This window comes from Rhinolophus ferrumequinum, chromosome 4 (genome assembly GCF_004115265.2).
Source record: "Rhinolophus ferrumequinum isolate MPI-CBG mRhiFer1 chromosome 4, mRhiFer1_v1.p, whole genome shotgun sequence".
NCBI lineage: Eukaryota > Metazoa > Chordata > Mammalia > Chiroptera > Rhinolophidae > Rhinolophus > Rhinolophus ferrumequinum.
The window spans coordinates 104,035,387-104,053,427 of record NC_046287.1 but is presented as its reverse complement, the minus strand read 5'-3'; the positions used below and the strand labels follow the sequence as shown (position 1 = coordinate 104,053,427).

At 34.7% G+C, this 18,041-nt stretch overlaps 1 protein-coding gene across 4 annotated transcripts in view; it reads right to left on the bottom strand.

The window, feature by feature from the left end:
- Positions 1–317: 317 nt before the first annotated feature.
- The window catches only part of ZMYM2 (zinc finger MYM-type containing 2), a 94,450-nt gene continuing 76,726 nt past the window's right edge, over positions 318–18,041 (bottom strand). For 3 of the 4 annotated variants that reach the window (XM_033104765.1, XM_033104766.1, XM_033104768.1), the window contains 9 exons: positions 17,608–17,776; positions 16,177–16,302; positions 15,257–15,351; positions 13,290–13,458; positions 12,866–13,017; positions 4,230–4,344; positions 3,095–3,346; positions 2,651–2,771; positions 319–1,185 (listed from right to left, as the gene is read on the bottom strand). In XM_033104765.1, the coding sequence (XP_032960656.1) occupies positions 993–1,185; positions 2,651–2,771; positions 3,095–3,346; positions 4,230–4,344; positions 12,866–13,017; positions 13,290–13,458; positions 15,257–15,351; positions 16,177–16,302; positions 17,608–17,776 (1,392 nt within the window). In that variant the 3' untranslated portion in view covers positions 319–992. Of the gene's footprint in view, positions 1,186–2,650; positions 2,772–3,094; positions 3,347–4,229; positions 4,345–12,865; positions 13,018–13,289; positions 13,459–15,256; positions 15,352–16,176; positions 16,303–17,607; positions 17,777–18,041 lie in introns of all 4 variants that reach the window. The other variant, XM_033104767.1, reaches the window with a different exon arrangement.

Below are 18,041 nucleotides of genomic sequence, written 5' to 3'. Positions count from 1 at the left end.
GTGAAGTTTTAGAGTACTACGTAGGTATTCCAACAAGATCTGTATCCTTAAGGAGGAAAAAAGAAAAATCAAACTTCTATAAATGAAAGGAATTTTGGATACTTATGGGTAGCATATAAAACAATTATATACTTTCATCGGACATTTTTACAAAGAAAATGTCTCGATCATGTTTTCAACGTCATTCTTCATATATATATATATATATATATATATATACACACATACATATACACACACATATATATATATATATATACATATATATGTATTTTTTAAAAGTATTGATTGGGGTGATGCAGAAAGCCACAAGTGAGAAAAAGACACTAAGGTTTTAATAAGGGGAACAAAAGGCTGTTTTCACCAGCATAGATTCACATTACAGTACACCAATATTGACAGCATTCTTTTGTCTATTTTTGGTACAGAAGATGGTATCCCTCTACATAACCTCGTAAGGCTTCAGTAACTAAAAACGTAAAACAAACAAACAAAACCCCCCAAAACAAAACAAAAAACCCAGCCTATTAGTTTACAGTTTATTTTAAAAATTCTGAAAGACACTGCAAGTCCTAAACTTTTCGTAGTGCTGCCCATCCACAACCGTCTGGTCAAGAACCCAGTAACAGAGCCCCCTTTCAAGGAAGCTTTGCAACAGTAGAATTGTGCAATATGGATGTTTCTTACTACAAGAAAAAAATTATACATGGCACATTCTCATTCATATTTTGTAATGTAAAAAGTTACAAACATACCTAATCAAATAAATAATAATAAAAAAGAATTTGAATGTATTTGTTAAGTATCCTAAAACCACTACATAGAATAATGGCCACTTTCACTCACAGATTATTTACATGGTACCCAGTGTGGGTACACTGCTACAAAACTCAAAACAGAAGGAGTAAACTTGAAATGTTTTCCATAATAAAGATCTAGCAGCATGACTATCTAATGCTGTTTTATCCCGACTGCTTCTGAAACATTCCTTTTCAGTCTGTGTCTTCATCCAGTTCATAATAGTCTTTATCATAAATATCTTTTACTAAAAGAACCCGTACGAGCATATTTTCCAAGGTGTTTCGGTCCAGTGAAGTAGATGTGTACCAGACAGGGCTATCTGTAGAGCTAGAGCACTCTGGTTGCAAATAAAAAACATCCATTCTCTGATTAAGATTCTGTGGACTTTGGGAGAAAGGAGAAAGTCAATTTTACTATATATATATATATATATATATATATATATATATATATATACACAAAATTACCCACAATTTTCTTTTTTTCTTCCAAGAATAATTCCATTACCAGTACTCACATTCCATGGTCAGACCATAAGTTTCATTACCTACATTAAGTATTCTGTCATTCAGATATTTTGAAATTAATTTGAACTTAATTTCTGTGATAAAAGATTATTTTCCCGTAATTTAAATCCTGTATTTCACTGAATTCATTAATAGAAACATTATTCTAATCATTATTTTAATAATGCCACTAAACAAGTAAAACACTGCCAATTATATGATACATTAATTATAACATGCATCCCAGCTTCAGAGATTGTAAAATATGAAAAATATATCTTAGAATTGATGAAATATGGTAGCACATAAAATAAAAATACTCAACAGCATCACCCAATAGAGACTTAATTTGTAAAATACCAACAAAATACTGAGATAGGGATTTCCAACTAACAAATAGTTGCTACCACTGGAAGATCCCACTTCTGTTGAGGCCAAATAGGGCCACCCCAAAAGTATCAGCAGAAACATCACTATCATCCTGGAGGCGACATTACTGTTTTTATGAGTTCTTGAGAACTAACTTGGGGACCTAACTAAAATTTATAAAACTGTTTATCTAAGAAAATATATTCTGAGTTCATGTTAACCTTTTAAAAATTGGAGAGTGCATACTTAAAATAATGGACAAGCATACAATAATTTGTGGTTTCTAAACACTTTCACTGGTTTAAAATTTTCTTAAATGTCTGTTGGTATCAGATTGGGGGAATAAGCAGTGGTATAAGCGGAAAAGTATAGTACTTTCAGAACACTTAATATCTTTCAGACCTTCTTAAAGGGCTATCTACTCTTAAAGGTAAGTACTTCATTTTCATCTCCACCTATCTATCCTACCTTTGAAAATACTTTTTCACCAGGAGGTGGCAAATTATATAGTTCATCACTTGGTTGTGTAAAGTTTTATTACAACACAGTCATGATTATTATTTATATACAGTATATGGCTGCTTCCTGGCTAAAAAGTAGAATTTAGAAGCTGCAATAGAGACTCTATAGCCCAAAAAGCCTAACATATTTACTATCTGACTCTTCACAAAAAATATTTGTGGCCCCTGCTTTACAGTCACTAGAGCTGTTATAATTTAAAAGATGACAACAGTAGTAATTTCACCAGTAGAGAGCGATTTCTTAACATGTGCTTGAATCCTAAAGTATGACGTACAAGCTGGGTATTTTATATTAATGGGACTAATGTTATAATTGAATAGACATAGATAAAAGTGAGAAGAGAGAGAAATCTAAAAAAGGATCAGTGAAAAACTGCCACCTCTTGGTAATGTTAAATTCAAGGCAACTAACTTGTATCACTTTTGTAAAAATTAAGTATCATTCATACTTACCTTTTAGACAAGTAGCATTCAAACATTTTCACAGGACATCTAGAAGGATTGGCTGTATTTTCAATTTGTTCAAATACTGGCTCATCATCTTCATGTTTTCTTTTTCCAGTAGTAATTTTATCTTAAAAAATAAAAATTACAGAAACTTCCTAAGCCCAATCCTGAAGAAAGAGAGTACTATCCACTCTATTCAGTCCTAGGATCTATCTATCTGTTATACCAAAGAATGGGACTAAGTATCCTTCGGAGTGCTAAGTTGTAGCTTCTGGATCATAGTTTTTCAAGACAAAATGGACTGAGATGTTTTGAGAAGACATAGGCTATCTCATTTTATGAAAATGACAGTCCTCAGGTTCTTGTTAAGTGACCTAGGTGGTCTTTAGTAAGGCGAGGTTTAGCTAGCCCTGCCACAGATAATCCCCAAATAAAAATCTGTCATGCTACCTTCGTTGTCTGTCCCACATAAGGAAGACACTTGGTATCGGAGGCATGCTCTGTTTTCCATTGTTAAAGGATTTTTCTTCCAATGCCTAAACACAGTGCCAAAGGAAAGCCTTAAGTGTTGTTCCACTGTCTTCAGGCCAAAATATTTAGTGTTGAAGTAGAAGAGGGTATTCAGAAGGGCTACTGGGGAGTGTGAGCCGAGCTGTTTTATCCTCCACAGATAATCTTCTTCAACTCGAGAAAAGATTGACCCTGAAATAGATAGAAAGATTTTAAAAGAATGATAATAAAGAAAACAGTTCTCTCTGTGTGTGTGTGTGTGTGTGTGTGTGTGTGTGTGTGTGTGTCTAGTTACAAGAAGCGGAGTACAGCATTAGGAATAGAGACAGCGGAAATGTAATGGCTGTGTGCGCTGTCAGAGGGATAGTGGATGGGCGGAGGGGGGTTGACACAGTGTGAGGGATATAAATGATAAATGTCTAACTATTACATTGTTTTGTACACCTGAAACTAATAAAATAAAAAAAAGAAAAAAGAAAAAGAAAACAGTTCTCATTTACCATCTGGAAATAAAGTGAATTCAAGAACAAGCCTATTGCCATCTTCCATTCACCAGGTCAACTGGAATGACTGTCAGTCAGAATAATCTATGTAGCTCGTTAACAATTTGGAGGCTAGGGGACACTCCAGACTATGGAACTAGCATTTCTGGAGTAAGGGACTAGATGTTTACTTCTGTTCCATAGGATAAGCAGACAATCAGAATTCCTGAAAAAAATAGGTGATTTCCATTCACAAACATGTTTACATCACACATCTGAAACAGAGGTTTCTTAGATATATTTCAGATATATCTAAGATATATATCAGAATCTCTGCTGGAGGCTTCAGAAATAAACATCCAGTTCCTTACTCCAGAGAAAGGAGGTCACATTTATTACCAAGTTCTTCAGAAGCACTAATTATCAACTACATTCACTTCTAATTCAACAAAAGATGAACAGATGAGTTCATAAATAAGGACTCTAAAAAACATGCTAATTTAAATTATTTCTTAATTATTTTAAATATACTTTCTGTAAAAATAAAAATCCCAGTAGCAAGTCAGAAACAGTTTTACTTAAAAGAGCATTACCATCTGGAAGTATGCTTGGTTGCCAAGTTCGGAGTATTTTATTCAATTCTTGCTCAAATGTCTGGTATCCTGGATCAATAAATATGTTGTCTTTCCGATTACTACCACACAAGTACTACAAAAAAAGAAAAATCTCTTGAAGCAAAACCAGCTAATTATAAATAGTTAACATATTACTTATATTCTGTATTACTTAAGAAAAAATAAACAAAGCTTATGTCTAAGAAAAATAAGCATACTAATAAAATATGAGAGATTATTGGCATTATCTATATATCTAGAAATCATAAAGAATCATAAGTTACCAATTACTCTGTTGCTTAAACTCAAAGCTGAAATACACACCCAAGAATCCAGAATGTAAGAACTGGATGACAATCTTCAGTCTGTCAGATAAAAAACAGAATATCTGGCTCCAGTGTTCATTATACAGTACATGGAGAAAACAAAATTAAATCTTAAGTAAGAGAAATTAAATTATTAACAAATAAAGAAAATTCTCAATGGTAAGGGTGGGATGAAATGTTATTCTGCAGCTGTGTTAGGCTGATGCTTGCTTGTTTTACTGCCTCCCTATACTTAACTCTTCTGTGAGTCAGTACAAATTTATGAATCTTATAACTTACTGTGACAAACCTGAACAGTGAGGGTTGTTAAAGGATGAGTTAAACACTGAAGTTTGCCAAGTCTATCTCCAATGGGATTTAAAAATGAATAATGTAAAAGTAAAATGGGAGGCACAAAGAATGGGAGGCAGGAATTAGGAATACGTTGTTGTCAGGTTCGTACATTACACATGAAATGGGCCAATATTTGAAGGTAGATTAATAATTAATTGGAGATGCATATTGTAAATCCTAGAACAACCACTAAAAACAAATTTAGGTGGCATAAATAATAAAACAATAGTGAAGATAAAGTAGAATTACAAAAAAATAAATAATTCAAAAGAAAAAGACAAAAAACAGATATAACAAATACAAAACAATCTGCAGGACAATAGTTTTAATCTAATGACAGAGGTAATTACATTAAATGTAAAAGGTCTAAACTAGGGTCAGCAAACTAGTTCTTGCGCCAAATCCCACCCATTGTCTATCTTTGTAAACAAAGTTTCCTTGAAACACAGACCAACTATCGCAGGCTGCTTTCACGCTTCAGTGGCAGAGCTGAATGGTTGCACAACACCACTGGCCTGCAAAGCCTGAAACAATCACTATCTGGTCCTTTATTTACAAAAAGTTTGTTGGTCTAAACACACCAAGACAAATACTACCAGATTGGATTTAAAAAAAATAAAAGCAAGGTCCAACAATATGTTGCCTACGAGACACCTACTTTAAATATGGAGACTCAGATAAGCAAAAAGTAAAAGGATGAAAAAATATATACCATGTATACACTAATCAAAAATTAGATTACAGTATCATCATCTGAGTTGACTGCTATTCCTACTAGTCAGAAGGAAGATTAACCAGCGTAATTTTAAAAAGGTAGAACAAAAATTCCTAACTAATACCTCTCAAAAAGGATGTCGGTTAGACCAATTAATTGCCTGGCAACCAAAGAAGTGACAATATCAGGTCACTCTCCTGCTTTGGGTTAGTCCGAGAGCAGTTCTAAAAATGCCATTTCCTAAACTATGTGGAAAGCCTCAATGTTATAATTATAGCAGTGATTGGTTAAAATACAATATCATGATCCAATCTACTCAATGGGACTACAAATAATTTTTTTAAAGTAGGGTTCCTAGATTTTTAAAAATGTAAACTTAGTGTACATTATATAAAATAATTACAAAAGTGAAGCCCACATACTTAGAACAGCAATTTATACTTTTGTTCTTACCATAAAGCAACATACATAATAAAAAATGAGGGAAATGACCCTGAAATAATTTTCAGCTATGAATCTAGCAACAAGGAGAAAATTTCTATGTACAGTCGGAATCTTAACAGTAACAAGCCAATAGCCAAAACTACTAAGCTCCCAACTCCACTCTGCAAAGGCTTCTTCTGGCAGTCTGCGGTAAGTTCAAAGGTCTGCTGCCCTTACTGTCAGTGATGACAACATGCTTTATCAGTCATCATTGTGGTTGGGGGAGCAATACTGTCTCATTATTGTGGTTGTCATTCTCCATTAAAAGCAGTCCCACTTACAAGCACCTCATCTGCCCCATCACTGAAGCCCAGCAAGCAATGGGAACCTGGTGAAGAAAAGTGAAGCTGTGGTTCCAGAAGCAAAGCAAGGAAGCAGCTGCCAAGCCAGGACCTTTCAGGCAGGAGCCCAGAGGAAACGCCCTGACAGCACAGGCCTGTCTGAACAAGAGTGACCTGGATTCCAGTTATCTTCCCTGGAAGTCTTCAATCACAGAATTATCTGAATTAATCAGTATTCTCTTTCAAAATACAATTCCTTTATAAAGGTTCTGGTCTCTCATTTTACTTATATTGTTTTGGAAAAATACTTGACAGAATTAGAAATCTATAGGTAATTTCAGAATCACTGTACAAAGCAGCGTTAAAAAATATAGTATAATCCACACATGTAATTTTAAATTTTCTAGTAGTCATGTTAAAAAAAAAGGTATAGTTAAATATTTTATTTAACCCAATATATCTAAATCATGTAATTTCAACATATAATAATATAAAAATTGAGATAGTTCACATTTTAAAAGTATAAATTTTTAGAAATCTTGTATTTTATACTCCGAGCACTTCTTATTTCAGACTAGGTAAGTTTCAAGAGCCCTGTTTTCTTATGGATTAAAAACGCAAAGTACAAATTCTGGTACTGGTACTCGAGAAATAGAATGAAAGTCCCATACAACAAAGTTTATAGGCAGTTGAAAATCATGCATTTTAGAGAATATGTTCAGATAATTAACATGTTTGTTTAGACATGTATTGTCAGTAAAATGGGAACTGTGTACTGTCAAAGGATGTTTTAGAAAGCTAAGCAAGAAATCTATTATGTGTAAGAATATGTATAATAATTTATGAAATAGAAGTTGAGATTATAAGACACTCATAATTTGAGGGCCACCAGATACATTTAAGAGATTCTACTTAAAAGTCTGTAATTGGTTGTCTTATTAAATGCTATTTGCGTAAAGCTTCACTAAGAAGAATGTAAACTAACCCACCATTAATTTAGCTACACATCAATAGTTCCTCACAATAATCTGTGTTTCAATGATAATGTTCCAGCTGCAGCTGCCTACTTCCAAGAAAACAGATACCAAGGGTGATATCTTAAAACTGCTTAAAACCTTTTTATGTTTCATCCTGGATAAAAGATGAAGTCTACACATTTTATCAAGGAATACAAGTCCTTTGTGACATGACTTACCCACTTCATACATCACCCACCCTACATTCCAGCCATGCCAAGCCGTTCCTGGAAAACTGTGCCCTTGTACCTATTTCTCTCTTCTTGGAATACCATTGTCCTTCCCTCATCCTGCCTACCTACTGAATTTCTACACATACGTCAAAACACAGTTTAAAAGGTCTTCTCCACTGTTTTATCTTCTCCAATTATATCCTTTGGTAGAATCAAGTAGTCCCAGTTCTATGCCACCAACATACCAACCCATAAGCTTGTCTGTATATTTCAAATCCTTGGGGAGCACATTAATAGTGACTTCTAAGTCGGAATGTTTAACAGATTCAAAACTTATGAGCTGTGTATCCTCGGGAATCTGTTTAACTCTACTTCCTCTTCCAAAAATGGTGGCAATAATAGTAAGGTTGTTGAGAGAATTAAATGACATGCCAAGCACTTAGCAAATACATGGGACGCAGTAAATAATCCAAAAAAGTATCCTCCCAAGTCTGCCCCAATGTGCAGTGTTTAGCAGAAAATAAGCACATAATTAATGTTTCCTAAATGAACCAACAAATGTAGGATTAGCAAAACTGAATCCACCATATCATTGCAGTGAAAAATAAGGCAAATTCTTAGGCGTTCTGAGTCAAAGAAAGATTAAATAAGTTAAAAGATGTTATATGCATTTTAATAGAATTTAACTATTAGAAAGCCATCTATTTACATAGAATTCAAATTAACAGGCCATGTGAGTTTTTACTATATTTTTTAAATTTAGTAAATGGAGTTCACTCTTCTTAAAAAAAAAAACAAGAAAATTCCTCCAGATAAAAGACTTAGCATGTAAAAAATAAAAAATATTGAAAAAATTTGGGGAAAATGACAAATGAAAATTCTACTATCTAGAATAAACAAGGAACTCTCACAAACTGAAAGGGATAAACAACCTAACAGACAAAGAAACAATTCACAGAAAAGTAAATCCAAACAGCCAATAAACATAAAAAGATCCTCAATCCTTTAGTAAAGTGATCTGGTGATATCTTTTAAAATAAAAAGTATCCTTTTCTTATGATCCAATAATATCCTTTCAGAAATCTTATAGAAATAAAAGCACCAATTCTTTAGGATAATTACCGTGTTTCCCTGAAAATAAGCCCCAGTTAAGATCTCAGCCAGACGGACGCATTTAGTATGTTATGACGATGTTCCAGAAGAAGATGACAAGACTGTATTTGAATAAATGTAGACTGCTGTACATGAAAAAATAAGACATCCCCTGAAAATAAGCCCTAATGGAACAAAAATTAATATAAGACCCAGTCTTATTTTTGGGGAAACACAGTATGTGAGATTTGAGAGAGAAGCGGAAGGAGGTGTACACTGTTTATCTATAACAACAAAATTTTATGAAACTAAGGGAATGCTCATCATTGTTGAAATGACGAAACTGTGTTATGAATTATTATACATACAGTTAAAAGTCTGTTCCAGCTGACAGAGAGACTGCCACAATGCAATGGGAAATGGAGGGAGGAAAGTAAGATGCAAAAGTGTATACCATGGTTCCAAGTACTTAGGTGACAAAACTTCTGTATCTTTCGCCATGTTCATAGAAAACAGAGCAATGTACACATGTAGCTAAACATGATGGTTTGAGGACACTATGATAAGGGCAATAAGCCAGTCACAAAGAGAAATACTGTATGATCTCACTTACATGAGGCACCCAGAGCAGTCAAACTTACAGAGACTGAAAGTAGAATGGTGGTTACCAGGCAGAAGGGGGAGAATTAGGAGTTACTGTCTAATGGATATAGTTTCAGTTTTATATGATGAAAAGAGTTACAGGGATGGATACAGATGGTGGTGATGTTTGCACAAGATTATGAATGTACTTAAAACCACTGAACTGTACACTTAAAATAGTTAAAATGGTAAATTTTATGTTATGTGTATTTTACAATAAAAAAATGGGGAAAAAAACCTACTTAAAGACATACTTTATAATCATTCATTATTCAATTCAGTTAGCTCTCAAACCTCTAATAATATTTGGAGATCTAATACTTAAATAATCCATTAAATAAAAAGCAATCCAGAAAGAGACTCAACTTTCCATAATAAGATTATGAGACCAGCCAATTCCCTTTTCTTAAGGACAATGAAAATACAACATAAAAATCTGTGGAATGCAGGTAAACCAGTTCATACAAGAAAATTTATCACTTTAAATGCTTTACTAGGAAAAAGAAAAGGTCTAAAACAAACATCAATGATGTTAAGTAGATATACAAAAGAACAAATTAAGAAAGGAAGTAAGAGATCAGAGACTCAATAAGAAAAAAGGAAACAGGAAAACAGAAAAATCAATGAAACCAATAGCTGGTTCTCGAGTCCTAGCCTCTTCCTGTTCTCCTCTCATTCAACCATAGGATTCTGGTACTTTTTTGCTGGACTTCTGGACTCCACACTTCCACAAAGGAGACAACAATGAATTTAACCAGTATAAGTAACTTCTTGATGTGAAAATGCATGCTTCAAGTCAATATAATTTACATTGGAGTATTATTTGACTGAGTGTACTAGTGGAAAGACACATATTATAAAAATATATGAAGTGAAGGTGACGTCAAAAGCATGGTGAAATGAGGAGTCCCCTTGGTATCTCCCTTTGAAGTTACAGTAAGTTGAACAGCTATAATTCAACAAAGGATTCCCTGTAACACACAAACACATCTGGGAGATCCGCACATCAAAACATTTGAAGATGGGAGAATCGGGATGACCGGGGAGTAGGGAAAGGAGAAGGGCAGAGATGGGGGCCAGTGACGTGCAGCCCAGAAGCAGCCTGCATCCGGGAGGGGGATGGACTGAGACTACAGGTGCATTCTCTGTGGCCCCAGCATCACTGCCTGAGTGATCAGCATATAATAGCTCAGTGATGGGGACAAAGACAGTTGTGGTCTAGCAGCCCTAACTGTCTCCCCACACCCTCCCAGAGCTAGCAGGAGGCCCCAGAAGAAAGTGCAGCAGTGACGATCTGGTTACAAAGCACAGTATCTGCAGCCCTGAGAACCAGAGAGACGGTTACTGAGAAGTAGATGCATACTGTAGCTAATCCCAGTGACAAGATGGACATACAGAGGCGAGGCAGCTGAGGTCTGGCAGTAGCCATTACTGAGAGGAGAACAAAGCCAGACACACACCTGGTGGCATCCCCCAGCTCACCCAGCCTCCACACTGGGGGCACCTGAGACATCTCAAGCAGCACAGCCCTGAATCTCACTTCTGGGGCAGCACTGGGATTTCAGGGGCTCAGAACCCCATCACCCACCACACTCTCCCAGACAGGTGGTGCCCTGAGACTGAGGGAACCTGAGCCCACCTCCCCAGCAAATACAAGGTATCTTCCACTGCCTAGCAGAGAGATCCGAGAAGCCAGCCAGAGCAGTGCGCAAGAAAAATAAAATGCTCCAGCGCCACCCGCTGGAAAACAAAAGAAAGACCTCTTCTTATAGACCTGCTGCAGAATTCACTCCCATAAAGTGAATTATTGGGAGACAGTTTTTATAGAAATTTTCTTTGCAGTAATTCAGTTTTACAAAACTACCATGTTTCCCCAAAAATAAGACCTAACCGGAAAATAAGCCCCAGCATGATTTTTCAGGATGACATCCCCTGAACATAAGCCCTAATGCGTCTTTTGGAGCAAAAATTAATAGAAGACCCGGTCTTATTTTCGGAGAAACATGATAAGTTAATCTTCTAGCACTTAATTATATATCATCATATTGTATTCAGAATTCAAGCAACATAAATGTATTAGTTCCCTTAGGGCTGCCATAGCAAAGTACCATAAATTGGGTGGATAAAAGAACAGAAATTTATTCACTGAGTTCTGGAAGCTAGAAGTTTTAAATAAAGATGTCAGCAGAGCTACACTCCCTCGAAGTCTCGAGGGACGAATACTCCTTGCCTCTTCCAGTTTCTGGCGGTTGCTGACAATCCTTGGTATTCCCTGGCTCATGGGCAGCAGGGTTCAAATCTTTTCTTCTGTCACCACATAGCCATCTCCCCTCAGGGATGTCTGTGTCCACATTTCTGTCTTCTTATGGAGGTGCCACTCATTGGATCAGGGGTACTGTACTCCAGGGTGACCACATGTTAACTTATCACATCTGCAGAGACCCCACCCACTTCCACATAAGGTCATGTTCACAACCACTCCCACAAGTGAACATGAATTTTGGAGAGGACACTGTTCCACCCAATACAGTAACCTATAGTAATTCATTCATGCAAGGGCCAAAATATGTGATGGCCCTTGAACACGGTAAATTACATCCACGTGCTACTTCCCCATTACCACTTTCATAATATTAGGCAAATTTCTATCCTGAAGAGAATGGAAATAAAATATAAAGTAAGAAAATGCTAGTTTCCTTCAGTAATTTAAAGCAGCATAATATTAAATTTTAGGCCCATAAACAAAAATTTAAAAACACATAGGATGTGAAGCTAGAATCCTTTCTGATCTCTGGGCTCAAACCTACAAAATTTTTTCAAAGCCAGAAGTCATTACCTAAAGTTAATCTTCGTGTTTATTATGGAAAACAGACTCATTAAAGATTCACAGACATGTGGTTGAAGTTTACGTAAAAAACCCTAAAGAACGAATGATCTCCTTTTATAAGATGAACGAATGATCTCCTTTTATAAGATAACTCCAAATAACTAATGAGAGTTACTTTGTTTCACAGGTAAGTAGTTTATAATGAAACAGACCTGCTATGTGAGAAGGAAGACATTTCCTGTTCATATGTGCATTGGCATGGACCAACACACGCACATACACATCAAACCTCAGGATGTTGACTCATTTACTTGCATTTGTAAGGAGGGAATAATGTCATCCTGATTGTCATACATAGGGTAACAAACATATAACTTTGTTAGGCCTGTAAGATATATGAGTTCTGAGTGGCCTGTCCCTAACTATTTCTCACATAAATTCTTTCTGGTTTGGGTACACAATTTTGGAGAACTTAAGAACTCTCAGGAACACATCTTATTATAGCAGAAACATCTATATACAAAGCAGCTAAGAAAATCCTTTATAATATCCTAGTATTTTTGAATGGATTAAATTCTTTTTTGTCTTTCTTGGTAAGGCAATAAATCATCATGTTCCATAAGGCTATCCTTAGTATTCTTGAAGCCTAAAATTTTGCGTTCCAAGAACTAACACAACAACCTTTCTTATTAACATTATATTTAAAAGTAGCGATCAAATTACTAACCTCCTGTATTCCAAGGCAAAGATAGTAGATGCTGTCAGGTGCATAATTCTCTCCATTCGGCCTGCGAATTTCATTGACAAAATGGGCTAACCCATAGTTAAGCTCAGCCGTTGTATGAGAGAGTAGATCCTCTTTTAACTTTACTGATTTAGCTAAAAAGAAATAAAACAAAAAATTAGTAATTGTATGAGAAAGTAGATCCTCTTTTAACATTACTGATTTAGCTAAAAAGAAATGAAACAAAAAATTAGTAATTGTTATTATTTACTGTTTTAAGATTAAGAAACTCCCTGCAATTAATTTATTCTATATAAGAAGTTAAATGTAAAATAAAAGCTACATTTATGTTTTTTAAAATTAAAGGTATTTAACAAAAATCTTGATTTTAAATAGCATGTAGGGGAAACAAAATCAGAACACTTACAAGACTTTAGTTCATCTAATACCAGAAGATCTTCATCAAGTTGCCTAGTTTTGACCCAGTGTTTCCATGCGTTTACACCATACGTGTATTTGAAAGGAAAGCTGCATTCTGAGTTGTCAGAACTATCATCATGAGACTGGTATCCTGATACAGCTTTTCTCTTGGCTCCCTATTATTAGTAAAACACCATTGTAAAATCTTTTTTTAAAGCCTATATTATTTCATGACTTTATGTAAGCCATAACTCAAATAATGCAAATTAAAAAGAAATACATTTATACGCTTAGAACTGACTGGTATTCCTGAATTTGAGAATAGTTACCTATAACATTACTTGAAACATATCTCCAAGAGTGCCATATTTGTACACAAACCACTTTGCACAATAAAATCATATTAACTTCTGCTGTGAGTCACTGATGAGAAAATAAATCCCATTATTTTGCCATGTGCCATGTGCTCCCATGTATAATGCGCACCCACATTTTGGGCCCAAACTTTCAGGGGAAAAAAATCTTTTGTTTTAATTTTGTATTTGTTTACATTTAGTTACTTGTTTTTTTATTATAAAGGAATTTTAGCATTTATTTTTTAACATATTGTGGTATAAGAAATTTTATGTAACAAATAATTACAAAACACAAGAACAGATACAAGGTACAAGAAATTTTATGTACCGGAAACAAATTTATGCTATTTACACATCATAGAAGGCCAAGAACTCTTGTCGTTGCAAGTTCATCGTAAGTTCAATAAAACCAATTATCGTATTCCAGGGCATTATTTTGCATACAGATATCATTATTTCTAGAGTTACACTTTTAACTCATAGGTATAAATAAAAGAATTAAAAACATTTATACAGACACAGAATTAGTACTACCCATGTATAATGCACATCCTTATTTTTCGCTCACAAATTTGGACAAAAAGTGTGCATTCATACATGGCAAAATGTGGTATATGAATAATAAACTAGTAATCTGAAATAAAAGGATTCTAAATATTAATGTAAGAGAGAAACTGGAGAACTTTTCAACAATTCTACCTTATAGGGAATGACCACTCAACTATTCTTCACCTTCCTCACGGCACTGTTTGCTGTACAAAAGTTTTAAATTTTGATGTAGTCCAATTCATCTATTTTTTCCTTTCGTTCCTTGTGCTTTTGGTGTCATATCTAAGAAACTATGGGTAACCCAAGGTAATGAAGGTTGAAGCCTATGTTTTCTTCTAAGTGTTCTATAGTTTTAGTTCTTCCATTTAGTCTACAACCCCTTTTGAGTTAGTTTTTGTAATGATGGGTAAGAGCCCAACTTTATCCTACTGCAGGGTGCTCACTCCTTTTTCATTCAGTTTCTTTCTTTTGGGGAAAATTTGTGAGTCACTTTTTTTTTTTTCCTTTTGATCTTTATGTTGGAAATCAGAAATACAGAAAGTTGTTGATGAAATATTTAAAACAATTAAATCTGTTAATACATTTAAATTTGGTTTACCTTAACAACTATTAAAGTGCCCGGCATGTCTTCCTATGTGTCGGCATGCTTAAAAGCGACCAGATATACTATGTACCTCAACCTCACTGATTACTCTCATCAAAAATAATGGTGGAAAAAACTGCTCTCTAGAAAACAGTCTCAATTATTCTTGTCAAATAATTGAATTTACTTTTTAAGCAACTATGTCAACCTTTTATCAAGATAAAATTGAAAAGAAGTACTAAGTGGCAGTAATATTCACTCTTCTCCTTCATTATGAAGTTGCAATTAAATCTGAGACATTTTTATTACTGAGAAATGAAGTAATAAAAACTTTACCTCTTAAAGTCTTTTTAAATCTAAAACACAAAATATCTTCCCATATTCACAGACACAACTAAAGACCACTGTATCTTTACTCTATACCTATATAGAGATATTACTATACAGAGATATTAAGCAAATGCAAGAATACTATTAATTTTATACCTTTTTTTTAGATCGAGGTCTAGGCTGTTCCTCATATTCTTCTCCAAAAACAGGTGGTAATAAAAATTCATTTTCCATGTCAAGCTCCTCAGCAGCTGAAATTAAATTAGAAGAATTTTTATTTCAAATTTAATACTACAGGCTTATGTTACATAAACACAGCCAACAAAGAAATAACCACATCATATAAACAGGCACCCATGGGGACAACCTATGCTGGGTGGAGAGTGAATTATCTCCTGTACCTAACGTGGCCTGTGAGTTCTGATAAACCCTGTTCAGACTATTAAAGACATGTATAATGAATATCAACACCGACTTTTCATGGAAATGATATCAGAAAAATTATTACAACCTGAAATTCAATTATAAGATCTAAACGTTCTTAGTACAAATCTGTTTCAATTTATTAGATCTTTTCCAAAACAAAATGCTTTAGCTTCTACTCAGTGTGCTTATTTGCCATTGACAGATTAAGAAAATAATGAAAAATAATTCCTTTTACAACAAAATACCAGAATATAATTGTTTCTCTTTGAAGATCAACTTAATTTTCAAAAAGGTCTTAAGAAAAATACTACCTATGTTTTAAATTTTTTAAAAAGACGAACACTTCATTATTCTGTTCCCTATCTTCAAAATTTTCTATCATGAATTGCTTTGAGAAAGTTTCTTTTTAAGGCTCTAAGAAATTCTTTTTAAGTCCCTACAAGTTTCTTTTTAAGGCTCTAAGAAATTCTTTTTAAGTCCCTACAATTCAATCCTATGCCTCATTTCAGAAGTTAAACGTTGAGTTCTATTTGGGTACAAAAGAAAAGACAAATATGAACAGTAAATGGCTAATGTTCATAACCATTTATGACTTCATCACTGAATTCCATAACCATAGTTCACACTGAAAGAATAAAATAGCATTGTACCTCTGGGAAAATCTATTTCGATATCCAAATCTGGTTCATATGGTACATCAGGCATGGTGGACTGGGCCTCTGGGTCAGAGTTCTTCAAGAGATCTGAACCAATTATGTCTGTTTCAATAATTACACCTGTAATCAATCCATACTATCACTAGAAATCAAAATAGAAAACCTCAGCAGTACCTCTATCTGACAAAAGGAAGTCACTTAATTGTAAATGCAAAACAAGAATACTTATACTAATATGTCACAAATGGAAAAGCTATATAGATATCCTGAAAGGTAAACTACTATAAACTTTATAATCATCAGATAATCATGAATACATGAAAATTTTAATCCTGTAAGTTTTTGACCGCCTCTCTTCAAAAGTTGATAGCTGTGCTTTGATTAAAAAAAAATGATTCTGATATTAGAGTATTTCTAAAAGCCATGTCTTGTCAAAAATAAAGTGATACGGGGGGATAACCGCAATTTTCAACATTCTTTTTGACTTGTGATCCCAGTTTTCCACATTATTCAATAAATGCTTATTTACAACTGCCTTCTAATGTTTTGATCAGCTGCTTTCAAAGCACAGCTATTGCTAAGAAATGCATTTTCTCCAGTTCAGGGTGGTGGGAGACACACAAGCATAGATGCGAGCTTATGTACAACACACACACACACACACACACACACACACACACAGAGGGAACAAAGGTTTCACAAAACAGTACTCTTTCTATAAGGGATGCATGGTGACATTTTTTTTTCCTGTTCCACTTCATTTAAAAAAAACAAAAACACCAGTTTCAACCCACTGAATTAATCCTACAACTCCCCAACAAAGGCTTCAGCAACACTATCACATTATGAAATACAGAGAATTTGTTGTGTTTCTATTGTACTACAGGGTAAACAGAATTAGGGAGCTCATGGTTGAAACAGAACTCTGAGTGTCACCAGAGGACTAAGGGTTGGAATAAACATCCTGAGACAGAATCATCCACACCACACTCAAAATGTTACAACATTTGGCAAACACTGCCCTGACAGAAGTTAGGATAAACCTTGGTTTAGATCATCCAAATGAATTATTAGTATAATTAATAAAACAAAATTGGGGAGAACCATTACAAAATAAGAGATTGGATTATTATTCAAGCCTACTACAAGTTTGTTTTGTATCTGAGCTAGTCCATTAAAACAAGAACAATTTTGAGTTGATTTCACAAGTCAAATCCTATTACAATGAAAACAGCGACTGTACAAATTCCTGTGGTATAAGGGAGCACCTGGCTAGATAACGGCGCGGGCCACTTAATGTGAAATAACTTGTTTTTTTGATTCAATGCTTCCTCCACTGCTATATCAAGCTCAAACACAATGACATGCTCTGGAACATGCTATGACGACACACTTATTCACAAAGTGCACTGCATTGCAGCTTACTGTTGATGTTGGCAGCTTCTGCTTTGCCCTCATCCTCAGTCATCATGTCTGTCATTGTAAGCAACTCGGTATCAAGAGGGTCTGAAGCAACTTTGCTTTTTAGCTCCTCAGCTGCTGGGCTCTTCTCGCTGCTGTCCAATGGGGCCGGCAGAAAAACAGGGACTGGTACCTAATTAACCAAAGCATTTACTGTTAGGTTTCTTCAACGTTAAAAGGTTATGTTTCCAAAGTAATAATTACTCTGATACATAAACTCCTTTATAATTTCATATTGGATAAAAACTTTGGAAAGAACACACATAAAAACTAAGATGTCAACTGTGACAAAGAAAAGTCCAGGATAGAAGCAGCTACTTTTGAAATAAAACAAAAATAACTGGAGGTATTTCTGGGACAACAATAGACAAACCCTGACAGAGTCCAAAGTACTATAA